This window comes from Callorhinus ursinus, unplaced genomic scaffold (genome assembly GCF_003265705.2).
Source record: "Callorhinus ursinus isolate GAN/ISIS: 27379988/994484 unplaced genomic scaffold, GSC_fseal_2.0 scaffold61, whole genome shotgun sequence".
Taxonomy (NCBI): domain Eukaryota; kingdom Metazoa; phylum Chordata; class Mammalia; order Carnivora; family Otariidae; genus Callorhinus; species Callorhinus ursinus.
In genome coordinates this window covers 1,585,747-1,612,521 of record NW_027397123.1, presented here as the reverse complement: position 1 = coordinate 1,612,521, position 26,775 = coordinate 1,585,747, and the positions used below count along the sequence as shown (strand labels likewise).

Genomic DNA, 26,775 nt, shown 5'->3' with positions numbered 1-26,775 from the left:
TTAACAAGCTCTTCCGGTGAGTCTAATGCACGCTAAAGTATGAAAATCATGGATTTAGGCTAAAGTCAGCTTTGCAGTTCATCGAAAAGCCATGGTCTGAATCCTTAACTGTGGGGCATCAGAATACAAATGAAAATTATTACTCTATTGAGTATTTCCGCCAGGCATTCTTCACGTGTTATCTTATAGGCTCCCCACAACTCTATGAGATGGTTTGCTTGTGCCCCTGCTGTGTAGAGCAGGGTGTTAAGCCGCAGTCAGATTAATTCCCACAAGGAGACCAAACGTTTTTTAAGAGATTTTTTTAGATAGGGCGCCTGGGTGGCTCAGTTGGTTAAGCGACTGCCTTCGGCTCAGGTCATGATCCTGGAGTCCCGGGATCGAGTCCCACGTCGGGCTCCCTGCTCAGCAGGGAGTCTGCTTCTCCCTCTGGCCCTCTTGCCTCTCGTGCTCTCTATCTCTCATTCTCTCTCTCTCAAATAAATAAATAAAATCTTAAAAAAAAAAAAAGAGATTTTTTTTAGATATAAAAGCCTGATGGCGGCAGAGGACGAGTGAGGGCTTCCAGAACAACCGGTAGGAACTCCCTGAAGACCCTCCAATCACAAACTCTTGTCTCCAGCACCCTCAGCCCGCCAGGCCCCGGGCGCCAGGGTGTCGAGCACCGCTTTCACCACGCCGCCAAGTCGCAGGCGCCGTTTGGGACGAGCGTTACCGTGGAGACGGGCGCGCGGGGCGGACGGGCCTCGGGACAGGCGGAAATCGGTTGTGGAAGTGTGGGCGGCCATTTTGAAACCGGGCAAGAGGGGCGGGACTGGAGCGGCCAAGCGACGGTTGACCGGTTTCAACTAAGTGACTGGTACCGCGGGGCGGGGGAGAAGAGGGAGGTGCCTGGGGCCACCCCAGGGAGGGATGCGGGGGGCGGGGGGCGGAGAGAAGGGGAAGGAGGAGGGGGAGGCGAGAAGGGGAGAAGCAGGAGAGAGGGAGGGGAGTGGAGGGACCGAGCAAAGGAGGGGAGGGGTGGAGAAAGGGCGGGGCGACGAGCAAGTACAGGCTAAGAGAAGAAGCGAGGAGATGAGTAGGGGCGGGGCTATAAGAGGCGGGACGTGGAGCCGGTAGCTGTGCAGGGTATGGAAAAGGGTGGAAAGGGAGAGTGGGACCAAAAGATGTCGCGGTTCGGGGGAAAGGTGAGGACCGAGAAGACGCTGGCCGACAAGATAGCGCCCGCGTGGAACGAGAAAAAGGGGCAGGGAGAGGAGAAGGCGCGGAGCGAGGGGAAGGCCAGTGGCGAGGAGAGATCCCGAGGCAGAGAGAGGGCATCTAAGGAGAATGGGCGTGGTTCTACGAGGGGGCGGGGTGAGGGGCAGGCTCAAGAAGGACCGCTCTCCAAAGACCGGGGGAAAAGGCGAATCGATAAGGGGCGGGTCGAAGAACAGGGACAGCTACAGGAACGGGGGCGGGGCAAGGAAGGGAAGCCGACCCAGGAGCAAGCTCCAGGAGAGAAACAGGGGCGGGGACAGGGAAAGGGGCGGGGCGTAGAGAAAGTCTGGGCCCAGGAACCGGAGAAGGGAGAGGCTAGATACAGGACCCGGTACCAGGGTAGGGCCCGGGTCAGGAGAAAGCGGAGATGCGAAGAGAAGTGGGGGGACGGGGCAAGAGGTGGGGGCGGAGCCAGGTGCAGGTGCAAGTGCAAGTGCACAACCAGAGAGAGTAGCAGGACTGGGGAAAATAGATGCGGCACAGCCAAAGCCAGAAACAGAAACCGAGACCCGGTGAAGAGTAGGGGCGGGATGCAGAGCAGAGGCGGAGCAGAGAACAAGTATGGGGCAAGGTTAAGGGGTGAGGCGAGGAGGCGGGGTGAAACTAGGAGCAGGGGCGTGTCCAGGAGCCAGAGTAGAGGAGGGACCTGGAGTAAAAATAGAGGTGGGATCCAGAATAGGAGCAGGTGCAGCATCTGGGTCAAGGGCGAAATCTGGAGCAGAAGCGGAACCAGGAGCAAGAGCAGGGGCGGGGCCAGAAGCAAGAGCGGGGGCGGGGCCAGGAGCCAGTGCAGAGGCGGGGCCAGGAGCAAGTGCAGGGGCGGGGCCAGGAGCAAGTGCAGGGGCGGGGCCAGGAGCAAGAGTAAGAGCAAGGGTGGGGCCAGAAGTCTGAGTAGAGGTGGGGCCAGGAGCAGGGGCTGGGCGAAGCGCAGGAACTTGGTAGGATCTCGGAAGGTGGCTCTCGGGCGCAGTCTGGCTGGCAGGTGTTGACCCCCTTCTCCAGGTTCGAGTCACGTTGCACGCTGCCCCCCGCGATGTACCCTGCTGGCCCTGCGTGGCCGAAACTCCGAGTCCTGCGGGCGCTGTGGGCACTACTGGCGGTGCTATTGGCATCGTGGAGGCTGTGGGCGATCCAGGATGTCCAGGAGTGCACCTGGCAGGTTGTCCTGAACAAGTTCGAGACGGTAGGCAAAAATGGCATGAGCGACCGCTTCTTCGATCAAGAGCCCCTGGAGACAGTGGACAATGTGTTCAGCCCGCTGGTGGATGTACCCACCGACCAGGGCGAGGTGAGGGGACTGGGGTCAGGTGAATGGGAGAGGTCATAGATCTGCACCCTACTGGGCTCTGGACATTTGCCCAACCTTTTCTTGCAGAAATACCTGAGCTTCCCATACTACCTGAAGATCAACTACTCCTGCAATGGAGAGGTAAGTGAGTGCAGCGGGGGTGAGCTCATTCTGTGTGGCCCTCAGCTTCCCCAATCTCTAACATTTTAATAGTGGTGGCACCACCAGACCTTGGGGACCCTAAGGATTCAAGAGGATTCCCAGTATCCCACCAGGCACATAGTAGGTGCTCAAGTAAGCTTTTTTTTTTGCCATTAAAAAAATCGAGATGGGGTGCCTGGGTGGCGCAGTAGGTTGAGCGTCTGACTCTTGGTTTTGACTTGGTACTGAGACTCGCCTCTGCTCCACTCTCAGGGTAGAGTCGGATTGGGGCTCTCTCTCCCTCTCATCCTCTTCCTCCCCTTTCCCCTCTCTCTTTCTCTCCAAAATAAATAGATAAATCTTTTTAAAAGATTGAGATGTAACTCATATATCATAAAATTCTCCATTTAAAGTGAACAGTTTAATAGTTTTTAGTATATTAACAAAGTTGTGCAACCATTACCACTAATTACAGACCACATTCATCACCCTATAAAGAAACCCAGTACCCCCATCCTTCAGTCTCTGGAGACTACTGATCTACTTTCTGTTCCTATGAATTTACTTATTCAGGACATTTCATATAAATGGAGTTATCCAAGAGGTAATGCCTTTTGTGCCTGGCTTCTTTCACTCAACACATTTTCAAGGCTTGCCTATGCTGTAGCATGTATCAGCGTTTCCCTTTTATTTATTTATTTATCTATCTATCTATCTATCTATTTATTTATTTATTAAGATTTTATTTATTTGACAGAGCAAGAGAGCGAGAGCAGGAACAAAAGCAGGGGGAGTGGGAGAGGGAGAAGCAGGCCTCCTGTGGAGCAGGATGCCCAATGCGGGGCTTGATCCCAGGACCCTGGGATCATGACCTGAGCGAAAGGTAGATGCTTAACAACGGAGCCACCCAGGCGCCCTGAGTGTTTCCCTTTTTTTTTTTTTTAAAGATTTTATTTATTTATTTGAGAGAAAGAGAATGAGAGATAGAGAGCACGAGAGGGAAGAGGGTCAGAGGGAGAAGCAGACTCCCTGCCGAGCTGGGAGCCTGATGCGGGACTCGATCCTGGGATTCCAGGATCATGACCTGAGCCGAAGGCAGTCGCTTAACCAACTGAGCCACCCAGGCGCCTGAGTGTTTCCCTTTTAATGACTGAATAATATTAAATTGTAAGGATGTGCTACATTTCATTTATCCATTCATTAATTGATGGAGATTTGAGTTTTTCCATTTTGTGGGAGTGGCTATTATGGACAATGCTGTTATAAATGTGTGCACAAGTTTTTCTGTGGACATATGTTTTCAGTTCTCTTAGGTAAATGCCTACAAATGGAATTGCTGGGTCTTAATGTTAACTCTGTTTCACTTCCGAGGAACTGCCTGATTGCTCTCCAAAGCAATTGGATCATTTTCCATTCCCATCAGCAATGTATGAGGGATGGTACTAGTTTCTCTGTATCTTCACCAACACTTGTTCATCTTTTGGTTATAGCCAAAAGATGAGGGTGTGAGGTGGTATCTCATTGTGGTTTTGAGTTACATTTCCCTCATGACTCCTGATGTTAAACATATGCTCACTCTTAACTTATTTATCTTCTTTGGAGAAATATCTATCCAAATCCTTTGCCAAATTGGGTTGTCTTTCTATTGTTGCATTGTAAAATTTCCTTATATATTCTGGATACTAGTTGCTTATCAGATGTATGATTTGTAAATATTTTGACACATTCTATGGGTTGTCTTTTCATTTTCTTGATGGTGTCCTTTAAAGCACAAAGGTTTTATGTTTACTGAAGTGTAATTCACAGACCATGAAATAGCACCAATGTTTTTAACCTTGATGAAGTCCAATTTATCAGTTTTTTTCTTTTGTTGCTTCTGCTTTTGGTGTTGTCTAAGAAGGCTGTGCCTGGGTCATGAAGATTGACTTCCATGTTTTCTTCTGAGAGTTTTTTAGTTTTAGCTCTTATGTTTAGGTCTTTGATCCATTTTGAGTTATTTTTTGTGTGTGTGGTGTGAGGTAGGGGTCCAACTTTGCATGTGAATATCCTGTTATCCCATTACCATGTGTATAAATGAATTGTCTTGGCACTCTTGTCAGAAATCAATTGACCAGGCCTCCTGGGTGGCTCAGTCGGTGAAGCATCTGCCTTTGGCTCAGGTCATGATCTTCAGGTCCTGGCTTCGAGCCCACATCAGGCTTCCTGCTCAGCAGGGAGTCTGCTTCTCTCTCTTTCCCTCTGCCCCTCCTTACTGCTCATTCTCTCTCTCTCAAATAAATAAATAAATAAATAAATAAATAAAATCTTAAAAACAACAACAACAACAACAGAAATCAATTGACCATAACTGTAAAGGTTTATTTCTGGGTATAATTCCATTCCATTGCTCTATGTGTCTGCCCATATACCAGTATCACATAGTCTTGATTCCTCTGGATGTAGTAAGTTTTCAAGTCAGGAAGTCTGAGTCCTCCAACTTTGTTGTTCTTTTCCAAGATTGTTTTGGCTCAAGTAAGCTTTTGAGGACCGTAGAATGTTGTAGTCTAGAACTGAAGTTCTGGAGGCAGCAGACCTGGGTTTGAATCTGCCACTGACTAACATTTACTTGGAGGAAGTGTGGCATGATAGTTGATAGTTTGGGCTCTGAAGCTAGGCTGCCTGGGTTCAAATCCCAGCTCTGCTACATAATAACTGTGTGATCTCTGGAAAATTACTTAACGTCTCTGTATCAAAGTTTCCTCATCCTTATCAAGGTTTCAATAGTGATCATACCTGCTTCACAAAATTATTAAACATGTGTGAAGCACTTAGCAAGTGTCTGGTTCATAGAAAGAGCTCGAGTGAGGGGCGCCTGGGTGGCTCAGTCGTTAAGCGTCTGCCTTCGGCTCAGGTCATGATCCCAGGGCCCTGGGATCGAGCCCCGCATTGGGCTCCCTGCTCGGCGGGAAGCCTGCTTCTCCCTCTCCCACTCCCCCTGCTTGTGTTCCCTCTCTCGCTGTGTCTCTCTCTGTCAAATAAATAAATAAAATCTTTAAAAAAAAAAAAAAAAGAAAGAGCTCGAGTGAATGCTAACAACAAGTTTGTAGAGTATGACCCTGAGCAGACAGTTTTACCCCATGAACCTTCTCTCCTCATCTGTAAAAATGTGATAATAATACCTTTATCTGGCCATTCAACACCTACAATGAGTCAGATCTCCCCCCCGCCTTTTTTTTTTTTTTTTACAACATGGGCTATATAATGATTAACAGCATGGCTTTGGCTCAGGTCATGATCTTCTGGTCCTGGGATGGAGCCCCACATCAGGCTTCCTGCTCAGCAGGGCAGGTTTTTCTTATGGATTCAGGCCACCAGGGAAGCAATCAGCAAGTAAATACATAAAATACATAAAATAATTTCTGAAAACTAATCAGTGCAAAGAAGAAAATAAAATATTTTATATATTAGAAAAGAAGGTGTTACAGGATGGTTGGGGAAGGTCTCTGAAGAGGCTTGAGCAGAGACCTGAGTGATGAAAAGGGACGACTGAGGAGGCTGGGGGAAGCACCCCAGGCCACAGGAGAGGCTGGCACAAAGAGCGCAGTGGTCCTGAAGTAGGACAGAGGCTGCTGTGTGTAAGGAGCCATGAGTGAGGGCACAGTGGGAGGAGGCAGGGCAGGGAAGTGACCCCAGGCAGAGCGAGGACTCGGCCCCCGCTCTGAGTGAGCTGGAACCACGAGAAGCTTCTGAGCAAAGGAGCGCCTAATCTGATTCAGGTGTTCCCAGGCTCCTTCCTGCTGGGGGAGGGGGGGCAGGGAGACAGTGAGGAGGCTGTCCGGTGGTCTAGGCAGGAGTTGAGGGTGGACAGGACCAGGGCCACTTTGGCACCAGCGGGAGAGCCCCGCCTCACTGACACCTGCAGCTGTGTGGTTGAAAAACCCAAGGGGCTCCTGGGTGGCTCAGTCTGTTAAGCATCTGACTCTTGATCGCGGCTCAGGTCTTGATCTCAGGGTTGTGAGTTCAAGCCCCCTCTTGGACTCCATGCTGGGCGTGGGGCCTACTTAAAAAAAAAAAGAAAAACCCAGAAGTAGGGCTGGGACAGGTGCTGTTGGCAGGGTTGAAAGAGCCCTGGCTGAGCCGATGAAGGCCTGTGCAAAGGTGGTTGGGCCCATTATTTTTTCTAAAGATTTTATTTATTAATTTGAGACATACACATAAAGGTGTGCGCACGCATACACGCGCCAGTGGGGGGAGGGGCAGAGAGAGAGGGAGATTTCCCACTGAGCAGGGAGCCTGATGTGGAGCTCCATCTGAGGACCCTGACTACGGGATCATGACCTGAGCTGAAGGCAGATGCTCAACCGACTGAGTCAGCCAGGCACCCCTGGTTGAACCCATTAAATCTCTCTCCCTGGTCTCACAGCCTACCCCCCACCCAAGAGGGCTGCTTGAGTGCAGCCTTCTCTTGGAGATGGCTCTAAGCCTTTGCGTATGCTGTTCCGTACACCTGGTACACCCTTCTCCTTCCCTCCTTTCTTCTCAACTGTAAGCCCTGCCTCTCTTTCTCCACCCAGCCAGGACTCTGGAATCTCTGGGAGGCTGTCCCTGGCTATCTCCTCTTGCTGCTTACCTGTTCCTTTCTGTGTAACTGCCCTATCCCACCCTCACCCACAGGCTCCAGCTCCAAAACCTGGCTATCCTCTGACCGGGGGGGTGGGGGGGTGGGAGGGGAAGGGTGGTAGAGAGTCAAATTTCTGCAGAGAGGATGGAAACCTCAAGAGTGGGACTGGGAACCCCTGAAGTGAGGGAAGAGGCTCCTCGTAGCTCTGGGTGCCAGATTCATCCCCACCTGCCCACGTTTGCTTATCCCATGCTATTCCCTGTGCATTCCCTCCACCCAAATCCTGTCTGAAGACCCTGGCTCTGGCCTTACCTCCTCCTGTGACTCCCTCACAGCACCTAGCCCCTCTGCCTGTCTCCTAGCCTGACCTGTCCCCACCCCAACCCCAAACCTAGACCGTGTTCTCTGACCTTCCCGTGGTGGAGAGTCTGTTCTCCCACCTAGTCTAAGAAGATGGGCTCAAGGCAGGGGTACCCAGAGCCTCTCCTAAGTACACACCTGTGGGGCCATCTTGCCCTCAGTCCTCTGAGGCCCAGGTCCGCAAGGGCCACCTGACGGGGCTGAAGCCCGTGGTGCTGGTGACCTTCCAGTCCCCAGTCAACTTCCATCAGTGGAAGATAGAGCAGCTGCAGATCCAGATGGAGGCAGCCCCCTTCCGCAGCAAAGGTGGGCTTGGGGGGCACCTGGAGGGGCCATAGCCTGGCAAGGTTTGTGGGGAGCTTGCTGGGGGCCTTAGCAGAGTCCATGACCTTGAGGGGGAGGCTGACATCCTCAGAGGAGCCCATGGCCTGGCGGGGTTGTGGGAGTTTTGGGGATGCCACAGGGGGGTCTGTGACCTGGAAGGGGGCACAGGGAGGCCTCAGCAGGGTCCGTGGCCTAGATAGGGCCACACAAAGGCCCCAGTGGGGTCCATGGCCTAGAGGGGGCCTGGGGAGGTGCAGGGAGATCCCAGGGGACTGTGGCCTGGAAGGCACCCTTGGGAGGCCCCAGTAACCTCAGTGCCCACTGTCTACCAGCAGAGCAGTGCACTGCAGAGGAGGTGTGTGTCATGAGCTGGTACACTCCCATGCCCATCAAGAATGGCAGCGTGGTCATGCGTGTGGATGTCAGCAGCAATGGCCTGGGGCCCTTCATTCCCAATAAAAGGTGCCCTTTCCCAAGCCTGGGGCAGGGGGTAGACTCTGGGAGGGACTTCCTAATCTCCAGATCCCCCAAGAAGCCAGGAGGAGACCAAAGGGAAGGAAGAGGGTAAGGAGGTGATTGTGAGCTATGGTAGGAGCTCCCGACACTGGAACCCTCGCCTGTGCTTGTCCACACCTCTTCCCAGATTTCAGGTGAACATCAACGGCTTCTTGCAGAGACAGCAAGACAACACACTCCATTTCACTGTGGGAAATGAGGTAAGGGGCCCAGATAGTAGAGAAACATGGTAGAAAACGTGGGTTAAAGACAGTGGGCTGGGGCCCCAATGACTTCCCAGTTAAGTGGCAGGCCCCACTTCCAGAGTGCTCCCCTTGCACCAGGCCCCAGGTGAAGCGCTCCACTAAATGTGCAACCACGTTCAGTCCTCACAATGACCCTGTGAGGGAAGACACTCACACAAACCCATTTTCAGGAGGAGAACACTGAGGCCCCCAAGGGATGGAGCCATTTGCCCCCAGTCTCCCAGCATGCAGCTATGGAACGAGACTTGAAACAATGTCAGCCTGACTCCTGCACCCATAGTCTCCTTTGTCATGGTGCATGCATGCATTCAGCAGGCACTTAACTGAACACACAGTGTGGCCATGAGGTGGCGCCATGGGGGGGGCAGGGGGAATGTTGAGCAGCCCTCCTTCCATCCCCACTTGCCCCCTCCTCCCCCCGCCCCACCAGATCTTCAATCTGATACCCCGGTACTTCATGAATGTCCCATCGAGGGCCCTGTGGCACACTGTGGACCAGGCACCTGTGCTCATCCTGGGTGGCATTCCTGATGAGAAGTCCGTCCTGCTGACAGACACCAGCTTCACCGACTTCTTTCTTGTGGAGGTGAGTGGTGCAGGGCAGGTGGTGGGTGGGCTGGGGTTTCTTGAAGGGTGCTGGGCCTCAGCCTCTAAAATAAGGTGGGGTCTGGGGCTATGGAAAGAGTCCCTAAAGACATAGCAGCCCCCATGAGAGGCAGCCAGCAGGAAGGGAAGATGTAAGACTGCAGCCAGACGCTCTGGCTTCAGAGCCAGGTTCAGCCACTCCTGGCTATGTGACCCTGGGCCAAGTCATTTCACCTACCCGGGCCTCAGATTCCCCATTTGTCCCATCTGGAAAATGCAAATAATCTTTATATTCACCTCATAGAATCATCGTGAGTTTGGTATAAGTTAACATCAGCCAGACACAGAATGAGTACTCGACAAAAACAAAACCACAATGCAGTTGTGATACCCAGCAAAAGTAGCTAGAACCCTTTCATATCATCTAACAGGGCCAGAGTCAGTATTCCCCAATTATCTAAAAATGTCTTAAATCTTTTTTTTTTATTTGGGGGCGCCTAGGTGGCTCAGTCGGTTAAGCATCTGCCATCAGCTCAGGTCATGATCTCAGGGTCCTGGGATTGAGCCCCACATCCAGCTCCTTGCTCAGCAGGGAGCCTGCTTCTCCCTCTTCCCTGCATGTTCTCTCTCTCTTGCTCACTCTCTCTCTCTTTCAAATACATAAATGAAATCTTTTAAAATTTTTTTAAAAATTAAAAGAAATTTTTTTATTTGAATATAGTTGACACAATGTTACATTAGTATCAAATGTACAACATAGTGATTCAGCAAGTTTATACATTGTGTAGCTACCATCTGTCCCCATACAGCACTATTACAGTACCATTGACTGTGTTCCCTGTGCTCTACCTTTTATTCCTGTAACTCATTCATTCCCTGACTGGAAGCCTGTATCTCCCACTCCCCTTCGCCCATTTTGCTCATCCTCCTAACCCTGCCCTCTGGCAACCATCAGTTTGTTCTCTGTATTTATGGATCTGATTCTGCTTTCTGTTTGTTTGTTTGTTTATTCATTTGTTTTTGTTTTTTTTTTAGATTCCACATATAAGTGAAATCATATGGTATTTGTCTTCTTCTGTCCAAACTTATTTCACTTAAAATAACACCCTGTAGGTCCATCCATATTGTCACAAATGGCAAGATCTCATTTTTTATGGCTGAGTAATATTCCATTGCAATATATATACCAATCTTCTTTATCCATTCATCAGTCGATGGACATTTGGGCTGCTTCTATATCTTGGCTATTATGAATAATGCTCAGTAAACATAAGGGTGCGTATATCTTTTCAAATTAGTGTTTTCCTGTTCTTTGGGGAAATACCCAATAGTGAAATTATACTGGATCATATGGTAATTCTACTTTTAATTTTTTGAGGAACCTCCATACTGTTTTCCACACTGGCTGCACCAGTGTGCATTACCACCAACAGTGCATGAGGGGTCCTCTTTTTTTTTTTAAGATTTTATTTTTAAGTAATCTCTACACCCAACATGGGGCTTGAACTCACAACCCCAATATCAAGAGTTGCTTGCTCTACTGACTGAGTGAGCCGGGCACCCCAGAGGGTTCTTTTTTCTCCACATCCTCCCCAACACTTGTTGTTTCTTGTGTTGTTGATTTTAGCCATTCTGACAGTTGTGAGGTGATATCTTCCTGTGGTTTTGATTTGCATTTTCCTGATGATGAGTGATGTTGAGCATCTTCTCATGTGTCTGTTGGCCATTGTATGTCTTCTAAAAATGTCTTTTAAAGTTGGTTTGAATCAGGATCAACACATTGCGTTTAGTTAGGTCTCTTAATACTCTTCTCACCTGTAAGTCTGCTCCCCACTCCACCTCCTTCCCCTCATCTACCACCTTTTCTCAGGCAATTGGAGAAACCAGGCCTTTTGTCCTATAGAATTTAGCTGCTTGCTTCTTCATGGAATTGGTTAACTTGTTCCTCTGACCCTATGTAGTAGTCTGCTCAGGCTGCCATAACAAAATACCACAGACTGTGTGTCTGAAACAAACATGTATCGTCTCACAGTTCTGAGGCTGGAAGTCCAAGATCAAGTTGTCAGGAGGGTGGTTTCTGGGGAGGCCTCTCCTCAGCTTGCAAGTGTCTTCTCAGTTTGTGCCTTTTCTGTGCTCATCTGTGGAGAGAGAGAGATCTCTGGTGTTTCTTCCTCTTCTCATAAGGACACCAGTCCAATAGGATTAGGGACCCATCTTTATGACCTCAGTGGACCTTAATTTTCTCCTTAATGGCAGGGTTAGGGATTCAACATATAAAGTGGGGGTGGGGACACAATTTGGTACATAACACCCCATGGAATTATTGCCTATAAACTGGTACTGAGCTCTAGAAGCTTGATTAAATTTAGATTCTTTTAGTCAAGAATCCTCCATTAATGGTGCTTCCCCACTGTTAGTCTATGATATCGCCAGTGTTAGTGATTGGTCAGTGAGTTCAGAGCGTGTCAGCCTGACAGCCAGTTGTGTCCAAGGTAAAATAGGGTGGTTGGGCCAAACATGAGACCTTTGGGATCTGACTCTGGCCTGGGGAACAGAGATTGATGTGTGCTGTTGAGTATGCTGTGCACTGCCAAACTCTAGGGAGCACACAAAGTCCCAACTGCCTCTGGCTTGGGTCACCTGCCTCCCTGACCCATGTTGGGGAAGTGTGGCCACAAGGTACTACTTCATGGCGAGCAGGGAAGGTGCCCTGGGGGCAGCTGCCTGTGTCCATCCCAAGCAGTTGTCAGAGCAGGTGTCCCTCTTCCCAAGGCAGGATGTGGGGGCTGAAGCCAAGGTGAACCTGCTCACCACTGACTCTGCTCTCCTGCAGTTGAACATTGACAGTTGCTGGGTAGGCTCCTTCTACTGCCCTCAGGCCAGTTTTACTGCCACCATCTATGATGCCATTGCCACCGAGAGCACTCTCTTCATTCGGCAGAACCAGCTTGTCTACTATTTTACGGGCACCTATCTCACCCTCCACGAGAGCAACCGCGGCAGTGGTGAGGGGTCCCTGGCATCTCGGGGAAGGGTTCCTGCCTGTGGGAGCCCCAGGGAGGGCACCCCAGTGAACCTGTCCACTGGAAACGCCCGGGATTGGAATTTCCATGGGTGGGAGGGGTGTGTTAGAGGGACTTTCTGAGGTCCTTGATCATCCCCACCCACCCTAAATGGCCTTCTCCTACCCTCTATATGCTGGGGTAAGGCTTTCCTCTGGACCTATGAACCAGCAGAGGGGAGAGGGAGGCGTGAGAGGGAAGGGGGGGAGAGAGAGATAGAGAGAGAGAGAAAGAGAGAGAGAGAGGCAGGCGCGCATGCGCACACACACGCACACACACACACAGAGTCAGAAAGACAGAGGAAGACAGGCTAAGAGACATGCATAGCAAAGGAGCAGTTTGGGGGGTGGGAGAGAGGTATGGAGAGTCAGAGAGAAAGGCAGAGAAAGTGGGATGAGCAGTTGGAGAGGAAAAGCCTCACCTCACGAAGGTGACTGATCACAGAGGAAAAAGAGACTTTTGATTTAACCTTATCTTTTAAATGATACCCAAACCCTCCTGGTCCTTAGCTCCCCCCCCATAAATGAGAAATTTCATTTTATAGGGTCACAGAAACTTGTATTATAACCTATATTTCATTAAGGCTTATTCCCAACAGCTTCATTTTCGTCCCTTTCTTACTTAGAACATTTCACAGTAGGAGGAACCAAATTAAAATGGACTTAAGTCAAAGAAAGGGTTTAGATAGATGAAAAGCCCAGGAGCAGTTGGTTTCAGGTACAGTTGGATCTAGGCGCTCACTGAAGCTTAGGCCTCTCCTCGTGGCAGCCATGGTGATTCCCCCCTCCATCTAGCATCTATGGACTTTTATCCTCTCAGGGGCCCCAGGGAAGAGCATCTCTTCATTAGTAGTGGCAAGCTGGTACTGTCTCTGATTGGTCTAGCTTGGTCACATGCCCAGCTGAACCCTTTACTCTGACCAGGGGAATACAAGGGTAGGGTTAGCCCAATCTGTACCTCACCGACAGAGTATGAGCAAGGGGAGATTTTCCCAAAGGCAGCTGGGCCCTATGCCAATGGCCCCTCAGACACCACACTGAATAGCCATATGGATGGGGGTCAGGTCCCAGGTCTATAGACCTGGGTCTGAGGTTCCATGCTGGCCCCCACAGGGAGCTGGGTTCGTGTCCTGGCCAATGAGTGCATCAAGAGGCTGTGCCCTGTGCATTTCCATAGCAATGGCTCAGAGTACATCATGGCCCTCACGACTGGCAAGCGGGAAGGCTATGTCCATTTTGGGACCATCACAGGTAAGGACGGGGGCCTCTGGCAGTCCAAGAGACCCCTCTATGGCCTCATGCCTCCAAGAATTCCAGCCTCTGGCCCTCATCCCTCACCAGATGCCTTCAGGAGGTGTCCCAGGCTGGAGGTTGTCCCTGTGAGTAGGGGTGGGTTTTGCATTTGTGGAGTAGGACTTGAGTGTGTTATATATCTTTCATGATCTGTTTGGTTTCAAAGGACAGAAGCCTAATTCAAAAATCATTTAGGCATATTTGTGGACTTGATAAATGAGAAGACCAGAGTCCAACTTCAGGCATGGCCAGATCCAGGGGCCCACTGGTTATATCATTAGGACTCTGTCTATATCTTGGCAAGGTAGTATAGCATAGTAATTATAGCAAAGAGAGAGATTGCTTGAACACACCCAACCCAAGTCACCTGTGGTTTTGGACAGGTGATTTAACCTCTCTTTTTGGTCTCGTTTTCCTCATTTGCAAAATGGGGTTAATGATAATACCAGTACCTGCCTCTTTGGGTTGATATAAAGATTAAGTAAATTGGCATGTGTGAAGGTCTTAGGACAGTGCTAGGGACACAGTGGATGCTCTAAAAGGGTTTTTATTATGAACCCTGAGATTTGGCTTCATTTTCAGGTAGATACTCCTCTCTTGGGGGTTGAAGATGGTCCAGGAAGTTGGGGCTCACATCTCCAACCAGTTTGAGTTACCCCAAAAGAATGAAAGCAGCCTCTTCCATTAGCTCTAGCATGAACCCTGGTTGTACTCTGATTGGCCCATTCTGGGTCAGTGCCTAGACCTGAACAAATTACTGTGACCAGAGAGACCCATAGTGGAAGGCCAGGTGTGAGTGACTGTCAGGTTGGGGGTGAGACTCGTCCCCGGAAGTCCCACAACTAAGGGGGCGGGAGGCACGGGCACCACACCCTTGTCGACTGGAGACCTGGTGTGGTGGGATGCCAGACAGACTGGGAAGGGCCTGAGCATGGACCTGCCTTGCTCCACAGATGGTCGTGTGTCCTTCAAGTTGCTGCCCAAGCAGCGGTCTGTGTGCGAAGGGATACAAGGTACCTAGATCCCAGAGGGGTCTGTGGCAGGCAGGTGGGGGGATCAAGAGTGTGGGAGAGCAGGGAAGGGTGGGAGAGGTCATGGGAAAGAACAGTGGTGTCTTGGGAGGGGTGGAGAGTCACAGGGATAGGTTACAAGAGACATGGAGAGGGGTGAGTCCAGGGCTGCTCTGGACCTCCCTCTTCCTGTCCAGTTGCCAACTGCTCCATAACCTGGGCCGTATTCATTGCTGGTGACTACATATTAATGATGCTGGTGGAGATCCAAGACCCCACCACCAGGAAGTATTTCCAGGTGGTCAGCTACGACTTGGGTAATTGGGATATTGTGGGGGGCTGCATGGGAAGGGGCAGGAGCCCAGATTGTGGACTTCGTGCCTGTCTGCGGGATCTGTGCTCAACAGACAGGGGGAGGGAAATGTTGTTCACATCACTCCTGGGTAAGAGGTAGTGGTAGAGAATGGGCTTGGTGGGATGGAGGAACAGAAGAAAAAATATAATTGGAACAGAGGGGGAATGGGGAGGGAGGGAGATTGGAGAGGTGGGCAGAAGCCAAATCTGGAAGGACCCTGTGGCTCACAATAAGGAGATTTTATTTTATTTTATTTTATTTTAATTTTATTTATTTTAACTGAACAGAGAATAGGGCTGCTATGTACAGTTGTATAGGCTGTGCACTGTACTCTCCAGCCAAGAAGTCAGAGGAGGCAAGTCCTGTGCCCTACCATATTCATATAAAGAAACTCTAAGGGCTAACAGGCCCAAATTCGAGGGTTTTTTGGAGGGCTTGGGGAGCTGGTGACTTGCCCAGTTTCAGGTTTTGAAAGCTCAGAGCCTCAGAAGATTTTGCTGTGTTCTCCCCGGCTGTAGTCAGTGATAACCTGGTCATCGTCTACACCATCCCAGAATTCATCCCTGATGGTAGGAAGGGAAGGCAGAGGGGGTCTCAAAGGTGGATGAGGGCCAGGAGAGGTCCAGATGACCCTTCCCTCACTGCTGTGTCCACTCTGCCTGTGTCCCAGCCAGCTCGAGGCCTGGAGTTTCTGATGATTCTAGGGACAGAGTCTTACACCAACTTCCCAATGGTACCCAAGGGCATGTTCTACAACCCGTATAACAACCTGCTGTTCATCTGGGGCAATTTCCTCCTGCAGAGGTATGGGGCTGGGCCTATTCTGCCCCTCCTGGTCCCATCAGGTGGGGGCCCTTTCTGAAGTCATCAGGTTTTCAGAGCATGCGCAAGTCCAGAAGTTCTCAGGATTGTGATGGGGAAAACACGAGCTGTGGTGGTCAGGGCTGGGATGGGGAAGCTGACGTTTTAAAGTTCTGGGAGGCCTTTCTTAAATGAAACCTGATGTCAGGGCCCAACCTATGTGAAGGGCATTGTCAGGGGGAAAGGTTAGGACACTTTGCACCCCTCAGGAACTTTGGGGCCCCTGAGTCAGCTCCATGGGCTGTTGGCAAAGCGCTCCGTTGGCCAAATGTTCCTGTTGACAGGTGGGCAGGTCACCCAGGCTTCCAGGTATATTCTCACAAGGTTAGCAGAAAGCGGAGTAAATGGGTCTTGGGTCCTGCTAGGCCTGGAGTTGAGGGAAGCTGATATCCTGCAGGAGCCTCACCTGGGTGTCCCTGGCTCCGATCTCTGCCCTTTGCAGCTACAACAATGAAAACTTCATCTACCTGGTGGATTTCCCCAAGGAGCAGTCCATTAAGTACCTGGTCAACTCGTTCCACGGGGACATGGCTATTGTCACAGAGACTGAGGAGGTGGGCTACTCTGCTCCTCTCGCCAAACCCCAGGGGTCTCCCTTCTTCCCCTGTCCCAGGTAAAGGGGTTCAGGGGAGGAGATGCCCTCAGGGATTCCAGAGAAGGGCAGCAGAAGCTCCATTTATAGCTGAGAACCCTGCAACTCAAAGAGAAAGTCATTTTTTCCCCCCAGTCTTTCAGCAGAGTGAAAGACTCAGAGTCATGATCTGATTTCTAGAGGGGACCCTCTTTCATTCCATCATGTGGTTCACTTCATAAACATTGAGCACTTACTGTATACCTGACCCAGTGCTGGGGGTACAGTGGTGACTGAGTCAGCCCTGGACCTTGTCCTCACAGAGTCCCCGTCCGACCACAGTTCAGAGTAGTTGGGGCTGCAGGGAGGAAGACAGTACCTATGGAAGTTCAGAAATGGGGGTGCCGCTGAATTTCCAGTTCAGTCTGGGGGTGTGTATGTGTGTGTGGGTCAGGGAGGGCTTCATAGAGGAGGCCACACGGAGGAGGGGCATCCTCAAGGCTGCAGGAGATCCTCCAGGTTGAGTCTCAGAAGGGACTGAGGTCCAGAGTCAAATGTGTGGTGGGGTGGGTATCCGTGCAGAGATGGGAAACTGAGGCCAGGGGGATGGTGAGACCCTGGAGGGTGCAAAGAGTGAGGAGAAGATAGGGCTCACCCCTGGGAACCCTGGAGGGGTATAACTATTAGGAATGCTTCAGTTTCAAGTAATAGTCACTCAAGCCGGCTGGAACACTGAAGACATTTATCGTAGCAAGTGGGGCCTGGAAGCAGAGGGGTTCGGGCTCTGGGGGGTAGAAATGGCATCACACAGAGAAGGTGTGTGAGCTCACCTGGCCCCGGCTAGAAGTGAGCTCTCAAGCCTCACCCTCAAGGAACAGGGGCCATCATGCTGCGCAGAGGGAGAGGTGGGGTCAGAGGTCCCCATGGCCCTCACACACACACACATCTGGCTGTTGCACCCCCAGATCTGGTACCTCCTGGAGGGCAGCTACCGGATGTACAAACTGTTCCCATCCAAAGCCTGGGAGGTGTACGTCAGCCTACAGGTGATGCACCAGTCCTCTTTCTACACCCCCAGTGAGACCATGGTCACCCTCTTCTACGAAGACCGCAAACTGTACCAGGTGCCAGGTGGGGGGTCATGGGGAGCCGTGGGGGAGCCGCAGGGTGGCTAGCTGACAGCAACTTACCTGGCCCCGCCTCCCCACGGCAGCTGGTGTACCTTATGAACAACAAGCAGGGCCGGCTTGTCAAGAGGCTTGTGCCCGTGGAGCAGCTCCTGATGTACCAGCAGCTCGGCAACCACTACCTCTTGCAGCGGCGGGGGTAGGAAGACCCTGGACCGCAGCAGTAGTCAGGGAGCCCTCCCTGCTGCCCACACAAAGCCCCTATTGCAGGAGGGAGAGCAAGTCATCCCCAATGGCAATCCTCAGGGCTGGGATGGGCCAGCTTAGCGCCCATGGAAGTTCAAAGGAGGGGCCTGACTGAGACTGGGGGAGGCGGGTGCCATCAGGGAGAACTTCAAAGAAGAAGAGGTGCAAGAGCCACTGTGAGCTGAAGGGGGAGGGAGATTTAGCCAGGTGATAAGATGGAGAAGGGGTTCCAGGCAGGGGAAGCCACATGTGCAAAGGCCTTGAGGAGGAAAGGAAATTGGGTGTTCAAGACTGAGAGAAGTGTACAGCGCAGACAGAGTGCAGTGCTGGGGGCAGGGTGGACAAGGTGAGCCTGGTGATCATAGGGAGGAACTTGGACTTCATCTTGAGGGTCCTGGGGAGCCATGATGGGACTAAGAGGAGGGACTGCATGGCCAGATTTTACTGCGCTCAATAATGATCCTTCTGGTCACCTGCCGAAGAGCCTGGGAGGAGCTGGGAGGAGCTGGGAGAGGGGGCGAGGAGAAAAGGGAGGTGGAAGAAGGCTTAAGAAGTTGCGGGGGGGAGGGGCGGGTGTCTAGGATGAGGTCCAGAACTCTGGTCTGAGGGACCCAGGGACGTCCAGGGGGATTTGTCCAGGGGCACCAGGGGCTGAGACTGAGGAGGAAGGTCAGGGCTGGATTAGATTTGGAGATTCAGCAGCGCAGAGGTGGGAGGAAGGCCTGATGAGTAGGGGGGAGGTTCACGGTGCGCCAGGCGCCGAAGAGTCAGCCGCTCTTCCCCCACTGCCGCGGCCCAGGAACCACCTGACGCTCTCCTTCACCAACTTCTGCCCCTTCACCGTGATGCGCCTGCGGGACCTGCCCAACCCGCAGATCTACACGCGCCAGGAGCGCTACCAGGCGCACCCGCCGCGCGTGCTGGAGCCCTCGGGCTTCCACGACGAGAACTCGCTCGCCGTCTACCAGGGCCTCGTCTACTACCTGCTTTGTCTGCACTCCAAATACCACAAGGTGGGCTCCTGGCGGGGGCCCGGTCTGATCTGAGACCGGACTGAGGAGAAAGCAAGGCCCGCGAAGCTGGAACGCAGCGGAGCTGCCTGGGAGAGTCCGAGTCTAAGGGGTTCCCGGGGAGCCGGCAAGCAGAGCTTTGGAGAGATGGCTTTGGGAGGGTGGCTGTTGAGCTGGAAGTAGGGCTGGGGGGTGGGGGGCGGGCCAGGGTCTGGTAGCTTTGGCTTTGGGTTAGGGGCTGGGCATGCCACCTGCCTGGGGCCGTCTCCGCACCACCCCCGCCCCCAGCTCACGGTGCCGGCCGTCCCCCCAGCCATACGCGGACCCGGTGCACGACTCCACCTGGCGCTGGTGGAAGAACAAGAAACTGGACCAGGTGCGTGGACAGGGTTGGGGGTCGGGGGAGAGGCGGCGTCAGGACACCCCTCCCCGTCCCCACCCCGGGTCTGACTCTGCCCCGCATCCCATCCCCCAGGATTACTACTTCTATCTGGCTAGCAACTTGCAGAGCGCAAGTAACGTGTACATTGACATGGCCAGCTACGAGAAGATCTACGACCTCAAGGCCAAGCACGAGCTGCCCGAGCGCATCTTTCTGGACAAGGGCACCAGCTACCGCTTCTCGGTTTTCCTGACGGTCCGCGGGCACTCGTTCCAGTTCCAGCCGGAGCGCGGTCTGTGGGCGAGGCTGGAGTGGAGTCCCCGGGGGCGGGGCGAGGGCTGCGGCCTGGGGCTTGTCGGCCAGTCCTGGGGGCGGGGCACCGCCCCACGCGCGCGGCCTTGACCCCTCCCACCCCTCCCTGTGCTTGTAGTGCTCACCACCATAGAGCTGAGCAGCAAAGTGCAACTCGGCGTGGTGCTGGCCGACCCGGGCTGCATCGAGGCGGTGGTGAAGCAGAAGGTCCTCATTAATCGCAACTCGGTGCTTTTCTGGGTGAGATAAAGCGGGGAGGGGGTGTCGAGGTGGGGGCAGAGCTCCCAGGGCAGGGCACTATTAGAACTGTCCACGGGTCCTCAGGCAGGCCTGTTGACGCCTTCATTTCTGCCCCCAACCCCAGGTTACGCTCAATGATAAAAGGTCTTGCTTTGATCAGGGCCTTAGTGGACATCATCTCATGAAGACCTCCATGTTGGTCAAGGTTCGGTCTAAGACTGGAGGGGAGGGGACACGGGAGGAGGAGAAAGACTGAGCCCACGGGACCCACCATCATCACCTGCTTCTACCCACAGGTGGTGGGCGCGGTCGGGCACTGCTTCCAGAACACACACCAGGGGCCCCGCATGCAAGTATTGGACCTTGGGGTATGGGGCCCTGTGCCAGGAGGGAGGAGATTGGGTTGAGTCTCAACAGGGCTGATTCTGAGTGCTCCCCCTGGGAATCCCACTAGTGCATTCATAATTTCTTCCTTTTGGCTCATTCACCCACACACCCACCCACCCACTCCTTTCATCCTTCGTATTTGCAGAAAGGGCTGCCTTTATGGTTGTGTACGTTGCACCCAGGCTTGTATGTATAATATTTCTCTGCACGGAAGAGTAAGGCATCTGCGACACAGGCCTTTTTGTTCCCAGTTGGCACAAAGGAAGTCATGTGGGCTAACTGGGCCCTTCTTTCACATGTTGCTCTTCATTTGCCTGCTCACATGTGCTTTGTTCACTCCAGTGGGTCCTTAGTTCTTCACTTGCTTACCCATGCAACAGCCCTTTTGTACAGAGGCAGACGCTGAGGCTCAGAGAGGTGCAGACATCTGCTCAGAGTAACCCAAGGAGCTAATAAGTGGTAAAGGAGGGACTTGACCGAGGTGTCTTGTTCTCACCCACTTCCTTGCCCACTCACCAGCAGACAGGCCCTGCTATCCTCCCTCCTGGCTTGGTATAACCCAGGAAAATAAAAATTAAAAAAAAAAAGAAAGGAGAGGGTTGTAATAGCCCCCAACTCATTGTGGGGAGAAGGAGAGCAGGGAGGAGTGGCTGACTCAGCCACTCCAGTAAGTATTTCCTGCTAGCCTTGGTGATATGCATTATTTTCCTTCTAATGATAACCAAAGTTATCAAAGTTAATACCTCATTTTTGACCCAAAGGATCCATTCTAGGAGTCTAATCTGCAACACCCTGTTACAGCAAAATGTTGGAAACAACCTAAATGTCTGTTAATAGGGGAGTGGTTAAATAAATCATGGTACATCCATGCAATGGAAAACTATGCAGTTGTAAAAAAAAAAAAAAAGGGAAAGAAGATCTCCACATACTGATATGGAATAGTTTCCAAAGTGTATTTTATTTTGTTTTTAAGAGCTATTTATTTATTTAAGAGAGAGGGAGGGAGCATGAGCAGGGGGAAGGGGCAGAGAGAGAAACTCAAGCAGACTCCACACTGAGCGTGGAGCCTGATGCAGGGCTCAATCCCATGACCCTGAGATCAGACCTGAGCTGAAACCGAGAGTCGGATGCCAAACTGACTGTACCACTCAGATACCTCCAAAGTGTATTTTATTCTTAAGAGAAAAAACCTGGGTGCAGAACAGTATGTATAAAACATTAGCATGAAGGGGGCTAATTGAGAACATATATTCATGTTGGCTTTTATTTGCATGAAGAAACTAGGAAGATAAGTGCAGAAGTCCTTATAGTGAACTGCTGCTCTGGGCTGGAGGAGAGGCAGGAACAGGAATGGGAATGGGGATGGATGTGAAACTTGTCACAGTGTGTGCCCAGAGGAAAGTGGAGGGAGATGAGATGAAGTAAGGGGGCAGGTCACGTGAGGCCTAGGGGGCCATGGTGCCCCAGGAGCCAAGGAGGGACTCAGGCGTTCACAGGCTGCATGCAGGGGATAGACTGGGGAGAGGGGCAGGAGCAGGAAGACCAGGGAGGAAACAAGGTTGGGCGAGACAAGGCGCGGGGGGGGAGGGCAAGAGAGTTGAGGGGTTTGGGGAGGAGATGGCTCTGTTTTGAAGTCTAGACAACAGGATGTCTAGATGGACTGACTGTGGGTATGAGAGAGAGAGGTTTCCAGGACAAGGCTTTTAGCCTGAACATGGAGGCATGAGGTGCCATTAGCCAAGATGAGTTGTGGATAGACTGAATCTGAGCTGCCCACTGGACCTCCCAGTGCATGAGTGGCTGATAGGTGTCAAATCTTGGGCCCAGGCCTAGCATGGGGAGTGCTTGCTTAATCTGTGGACACCAACCCCTCTCCCCAGTCCCTGTGAAGCCCATGCCACAGTCTTTGCATGTCCCTGTCCCTTTGACAATTGGATGAAACCTTTGGACCCTACCCCCGAAATGGGCCAAAGGCTGTTCATTTTGAAGATGATGTCATGGGACTTCCCTAACCTCTGACCCCCATCCTGAGCTTCACTTCCCTCCTATACCCCAGGTTCCTCCCCAATCTATTATTATTTGAGAATTCAGGCCCAACCTGAGCCCCATGCAGTACACCTACAAGTTGGCTCCCCCATAGGTGTGGGTGATAGTGATGTGTGTCTTTTTCTGGAGGCAGCTGGAGCCAATGTCTCAGTTCCAATTCCAGCTCTACCCACTCCAGGTGGGGCTTTGGGTAATTAACGAATGGCTTGACCTCCCTGTGCCTCACATTCGCCATCTCTGTCATGGGATGTGAATAGTCTCTACCGTACAAGGCTTGTTTTTTTTGAGGATTCAACTTGAGCTTGAAGCACTTAGAACATCAACCCATGCCTTGCACACAGTAAGAACGACATAAATAGTTTGCACTTTTTAGAGTATTGTCTTAATGGTAATAATGGTCGTATGGCAGTGGTGAGGATGAGCCTGGCAGGAAGGGGCGAGGTGTGTGGGAGGAGGGGTGTCTGCCGCGCGCCCCAGTGCAAGGCTTTTCTCCTCCCACCTAGGGCAACTTGATGGTGCCAGTGCTCATCGGCTGCCCCCCAGGCAAGCGGCTGGCCTTCGACATCACCTACACACTAGAGTACAACCGCCTGCAAAACAAGCACTACTTCGACTGTGTGCACATTGACCCCGAGATGCCCTGCTTCCTCTTCCGCGATAGTGCGTGTCCAGTCCCCTTGCCCCATTCCTTCACAGTCCTCTGTCCCCACCACTGGGCCCGCCTTCCCTCACTGCCCGTTCACTTCCTCACTCACCCTCTGCTCTTCCCCTCGGTCTTCTCATCTCTCCTTCCTCCCCTTCTCCACCCTCCACTTCTCGGGCCAAGCTAATTTTTTCTCCTGGCCTCCCTCCCACCCCACAGTCTTCTACCCTTTCTTCTTGATCCAAGACTTGGTGACGGGAGATTCAGGCAGTTTTCAGGGCAGGTAAAGATGTGGCCAAACCAGTGGCTGACGGGAGTTTGGGGGGGGTGGGAATGGATAGGGGAGAGTGTGCGGAGTGGGTGGTAGAGCTGATGCAGGATTCTGGACCCTGAAGCCAGTGCACATGCACCTCTGCACCCGGCAGCTACGTGCTCAAGGTGGTAGGCGGTGGGCCCACAATGGACACCATCAAGGAATACAGCGAGGAGGAGATTTACCGCTTCAACAGCCCCTTGGACAAGTAATGCCTGCAGGACCCTGCCCAAAATCCACCCTCTTTCCTCTGCAGGCCTCTCCTGCTTCCCAGCCACAGACCTCACCCTCGCTGCAAGCACCACTCACCTGGTATCTCAAGGCTCCTAGGATGGCACAAATGCTTGCCCGCCCTTGCTGCCAGGCCCCGCCCTCCTAAGGCTCCCCCTGCCCCGTCCTTCCACTGCTCATACTGCTGGCCTCTCTCTGCACCTGCAGCAGTGCCCTCCCCCCCCGCCTCCCACTGAGGTTACATGGTCCTGCACAGGACTAACAGCCTCATCTGGACCACCAAGAACACAACGACCACCAAGGACTCGGCCTTCAACATCATGACCCATCAGAGTTTGGGCATCGAGTGAGTGCATGGCCTGACTGCGGGTCCCCTTATCCACAGTCTGTCTGGGCTGTTGTCCCTTCTGCCTCTGGGAGACCTCTTTTTTTTTTTTTTTAAAGATTTTATTTATTTATTTGAGAGAGAGAGAATGAAAGATAGAGAGCACGAGAGGGAAGAGGGTCAGAGGGAGAAGCAGACTCCCTGCCGAGCAGGGAGCCTGATGCGGGACTCGATCCCGGGACTCCAGGATCATGACCTGAGCCGAAGGCAGTGGCTTAACCAACTGAGCCACCCAGGCGCCCTCTGGGAGACCTCTTGATCTTCAGGCCAGACTGACTGCCTTCGTGTTCCTCAAATGGGGCTGACTCCTTGTCTGCAGTGCTGGTCCCTCTTATTCTTTCTTCAGGCCTTAGTTCAGATGCCCCTTCATCCAGGGGACTTTTCTCACCGCCCTAAATGGGACCTGGGTTCCCACGTCCTCCTGTGCTTTGCCTCTTCTCACCCTCACCTCTCTGTGCCTCCGCCATCCCAACCTCCCCCCACCCTGGGCTGTCACTGTCTCTTGTCGGTTCTGTCCCCCTTATAGGCCCAGGTCCTGATAGACTAAACATAGTATTTGTTGACTGAGACAGTGAAGGAATTCATTCATTCATTCATGGTAGGCATTTATTGACATTTGAATGGAGGTCCTTGATGAATGAATAAAACAATGGAGGAACAAATTAATGTATAGGGGCTCAATAAATATTTTTGAGTCAGTGAAAGGACGGAAATGATACCATGAGCAAATGAAGGAAGTGAATGAATGAATGGAGCAACCACCTTGTACCTAGTCAGTAGTCAACCTATATTTATTGAATAAATGAATAAAGGAAAGCATAAATGAATGGAGATGTGACTTTGTACCTAGTAGGTACTCAAGGTATATTTGTGGGCTGAAGGAATGAAGGCAGCAAGGAATAAATGAGGAGCTGGCACATGATAGATCTACACTCCATGATCTAGATGATTGCACTGTAATGGAGGAATTGACAGATGGAGATGTTAAGGCAACAGGACGTGAATGAGTAAACAGCCCATCACAGGGTAGGCGTGGAGTCAGGCTTATTGGATGAATGAATGAAGGAGTGAATCAGGGAAGAAGGGACGAGATTACATCTAGTTGGTGCTCACCCAGAGTTTGTGGGCTGGAGGGAGAGATCAGAGGTTGGCACATGCTAGGCATGATTTGTAGCACGTTGCCTGAACTTGGGTCCCCAGGTGGCTGTGTCTGGAGAACTCCCCATGCCATGACACCATTCCCCATACCATCTTCGCCCCCGAATTCTTCTTCAAGGTGTTGGTGAGCAACAGGTGAGCCAGGCATGTAGCCCAGGTAGAGTTGGGGGCTTCCTATGGGGTGCCCGACTCCTCCCCCAATGCTGAACCCCATCCTTCCCCCCAGAGGTGTGGACAAGAGCACATACTGTGACCACCAGCTCATCTTCCTGTTGCATATCCATGGGCTCCCACTCAGTGCCAAGCGGGCCCTCTTAATCCTCATGGTGAGTGGCTGCCGAGGAGCTGCCCTGTTAGGAGAATGGGGCTCTCAGGCTGCCCACCCATGTCTGTTGTGTGGCGTCTGCAGGTGTCATCCAGTGTGTTTATCGGTCTGGTGATCCTCTACATCATCTTCTGCCTCCTGTTGCCTGTTATGGTGAAGGCCTGCAACATCCTCCGCTGGAAGATCAACAACATCCTCACATCAGAATCCTACTGCACCTACACGTCCTCTTCTAGAGTCTTTAGCGGGACGTCTGGGACCAAATCCAGGGGCAGCTCCAGCGTCAGCTCCAGTGTCAGTTCCAAAGTGGCAGAGGGGAACCAGGAGGCCCCTGAGGAAACCTCAAAGAAGCAGTCTATTACCTGAGCCTCTTGCCTGCCCCAACCCCCACCAGCGTGCCCCCTCACTTCCTGAGCCATCTTGGAAAAGCAATTATCACTCTTGTCCCAGGCTTTTTTGTTTTGTTTTGTTTTGCTTCAATATTCACTGCTCCTTCAGACCTAAATCCTTATTTCGGGACCAGCTGTGGGCCCTTGTAAGGGCTCACGTTCAGTTAGTTTGTACCACACGGCCATACAGGTTATTAAAGTCAAAATCCTTCTGTGCTAACTGGTAAATAGCAGCTTCTCTGTGTGCCTAACAACTCCGCCCCTCCCCAGGCTGCCCCCAACCTCCCCTCAGTTCAGCAAGGTCTTCCATGACCCAGGCCCGTCTCTGTGGCCTGCAGTACATTCTGATTGTTCAGTGCCCAGGTTTAGTACCAATCATTAAATATTTTGAATTTCAATACCTATCTAGTGTCTAGCTTAAGGAGGGGACTCTGGAGAGGTTAGGATTTTTGTTTTAGTTGCAAGTAACAAAAATTTCACTTAAATGGCCTACATAGAAATGGTAATTTATGGGCTTTAATTGGGCTTCAGGTACAGTTTGATCCAGAAGTCTTCAATGTCTATAGGGGTCTGGCTCCATTTCTCTGTAGCTTTTCCTGACCTGACCTCCTCTGAGTGTGGTCTCTAACCTCAGGCCAGCCCCCTTCACAGTCTGAGGTCCACATAACTTATTGTCCAGAGAAAGAAGGGGCTAGAGTCGAACATTCCCAAGCAAGTCCTAGCGGTGACTCTGATTGGATGGGGATGGGTCCTGAGCTCACCATTTTACTACTCACAATGCCAGAGGTTTAAGCGAATTGAGCCCACCCCTGGAGCTGAGGAAAGGAAAATGTGCTGTCAAGAAGGGAAAAATCTGAAAGGCAAAAACAAAACAAAATACCCACCCCCTCAACACACAAACACACCTTGTACTCTACCCACTCTCCACCTAATAAGCTCAACACCAGTCCCTCACCAGAGATCTTGGGTGAAGTGACTATGGAGGTTCTGTGACCACTCTCTTCTACTCCCCTACTCTGGGAGTAGAGGCCCAGGGGACACATACTCTGAGGGGACATCAGGGTAGACAGTTGGACCAGCTTGTCCATGATGAGATAGCATAGCTCCAGAG

At 51.9% G+C, this 26,775-nt stretch overlaps 1 protein-coding gene across 3 annotated transcripts; it reads left to right on the top strand.

Moving 5' to 3' along the window:
• The first annotated feature begins 1,022 nt into the window (after positions 1 to 1,022).
• Positions 1,023 to 25,880, top strand: CATSPERG (cation channel sperm associated auxiliary subunit gamma). Of its 3 annotated transcripts, XM_073885430.1 has the most exons (30): positions 1,023 to 1,819; positions 2,263 to 2,548; positions 2,636 to 2,689; positions 2,762 to 2,830; positions 7,811 to 7,955; positions 8,306 to 8,435; positions 8,617 to 8,689; positions 9,165 to 9,320; positions 12,153 to 12,324; positions 13,494 to 13,631; positions 14,627 to 14,686; positions 14,881 to 15,000; positions 15,557 to 15,607; positions 15,713 to 15,842; positions 16,342 to 16,453; positions 17,436 to 17,594; positions 17,684 to 17,796; positions 18,643 to 18,856; positions 19,167 to 19,229; positions 19,329 to 19,527; positions 19,666 to 19,787; positions 19,912 to 19,992; positions 20,084 to 20,140; positions 22,724 to 22,880; positions 23,083 to 23,146; positions 23,259 to 23,384; positions 23,664 to 23,753; positions 24,993 to 25,085; positions 25,177 to 25,276; positions 25,360 to 25,880. In XM_073885430.1, the coding sequence occupies exons 1-30, from the start codon at positions 1,131 to 1,133 to the stop codon at positions 25,639 to 25,641; spliced, it is 4,305 nt and encodes a 1,434-aa protein (XP_073741531.1). In that variant the 5' UTR covers positions 1,023 to 1,130; the 3' UTR covers positions 25,642 to 25,880. The 3 variants fall into 3 exon arrangements, with proteins under 3 accessions (XP_073741531.1, XP_073741529.1, XP_073741530.1); XM_073885428.1 differs by lacking the exon at positions 1,023 to 1,819 and having other exon boundaries at positions 2,158 to 2,548; positions 20,084 to 20,155; XM_073885429.1 differs by lacking the exons at positions 1,023 to 1,819; positions 2,762 to 2,830 and having other exon boundaries at positions 2,158 to 2,548; positions 20,084 to 20,155.
• Positions 25,881 to 26,775: the final 895 nt, after the last annotated feature.

Bases quoted from the DNA above. Each gene is read 5' to 3' on its own strand.
- CATSPERG (XM_073885430.1), top strand. From the start codon at position 1,131: ATGGAAAAGGGTGGAAAGGGAGAGTGGGACCAAAAGATGTCGCGGTTC. The intron at 1,820-2,262 runs GTATGGGGCAAG...CCCCTTCTCCAG, and splicing joins AGAGGCGGAGCAGAGAACAA to GTTCGAGTCACGTTGCACGC. The intron at 16,454-17,435 runs GTGGGCTACTCT...TTGCACCCCCAG, and splicing joins TTGTCACAGAGACTGAGGAG to ATCTGGTACCTCCTGGAGGG.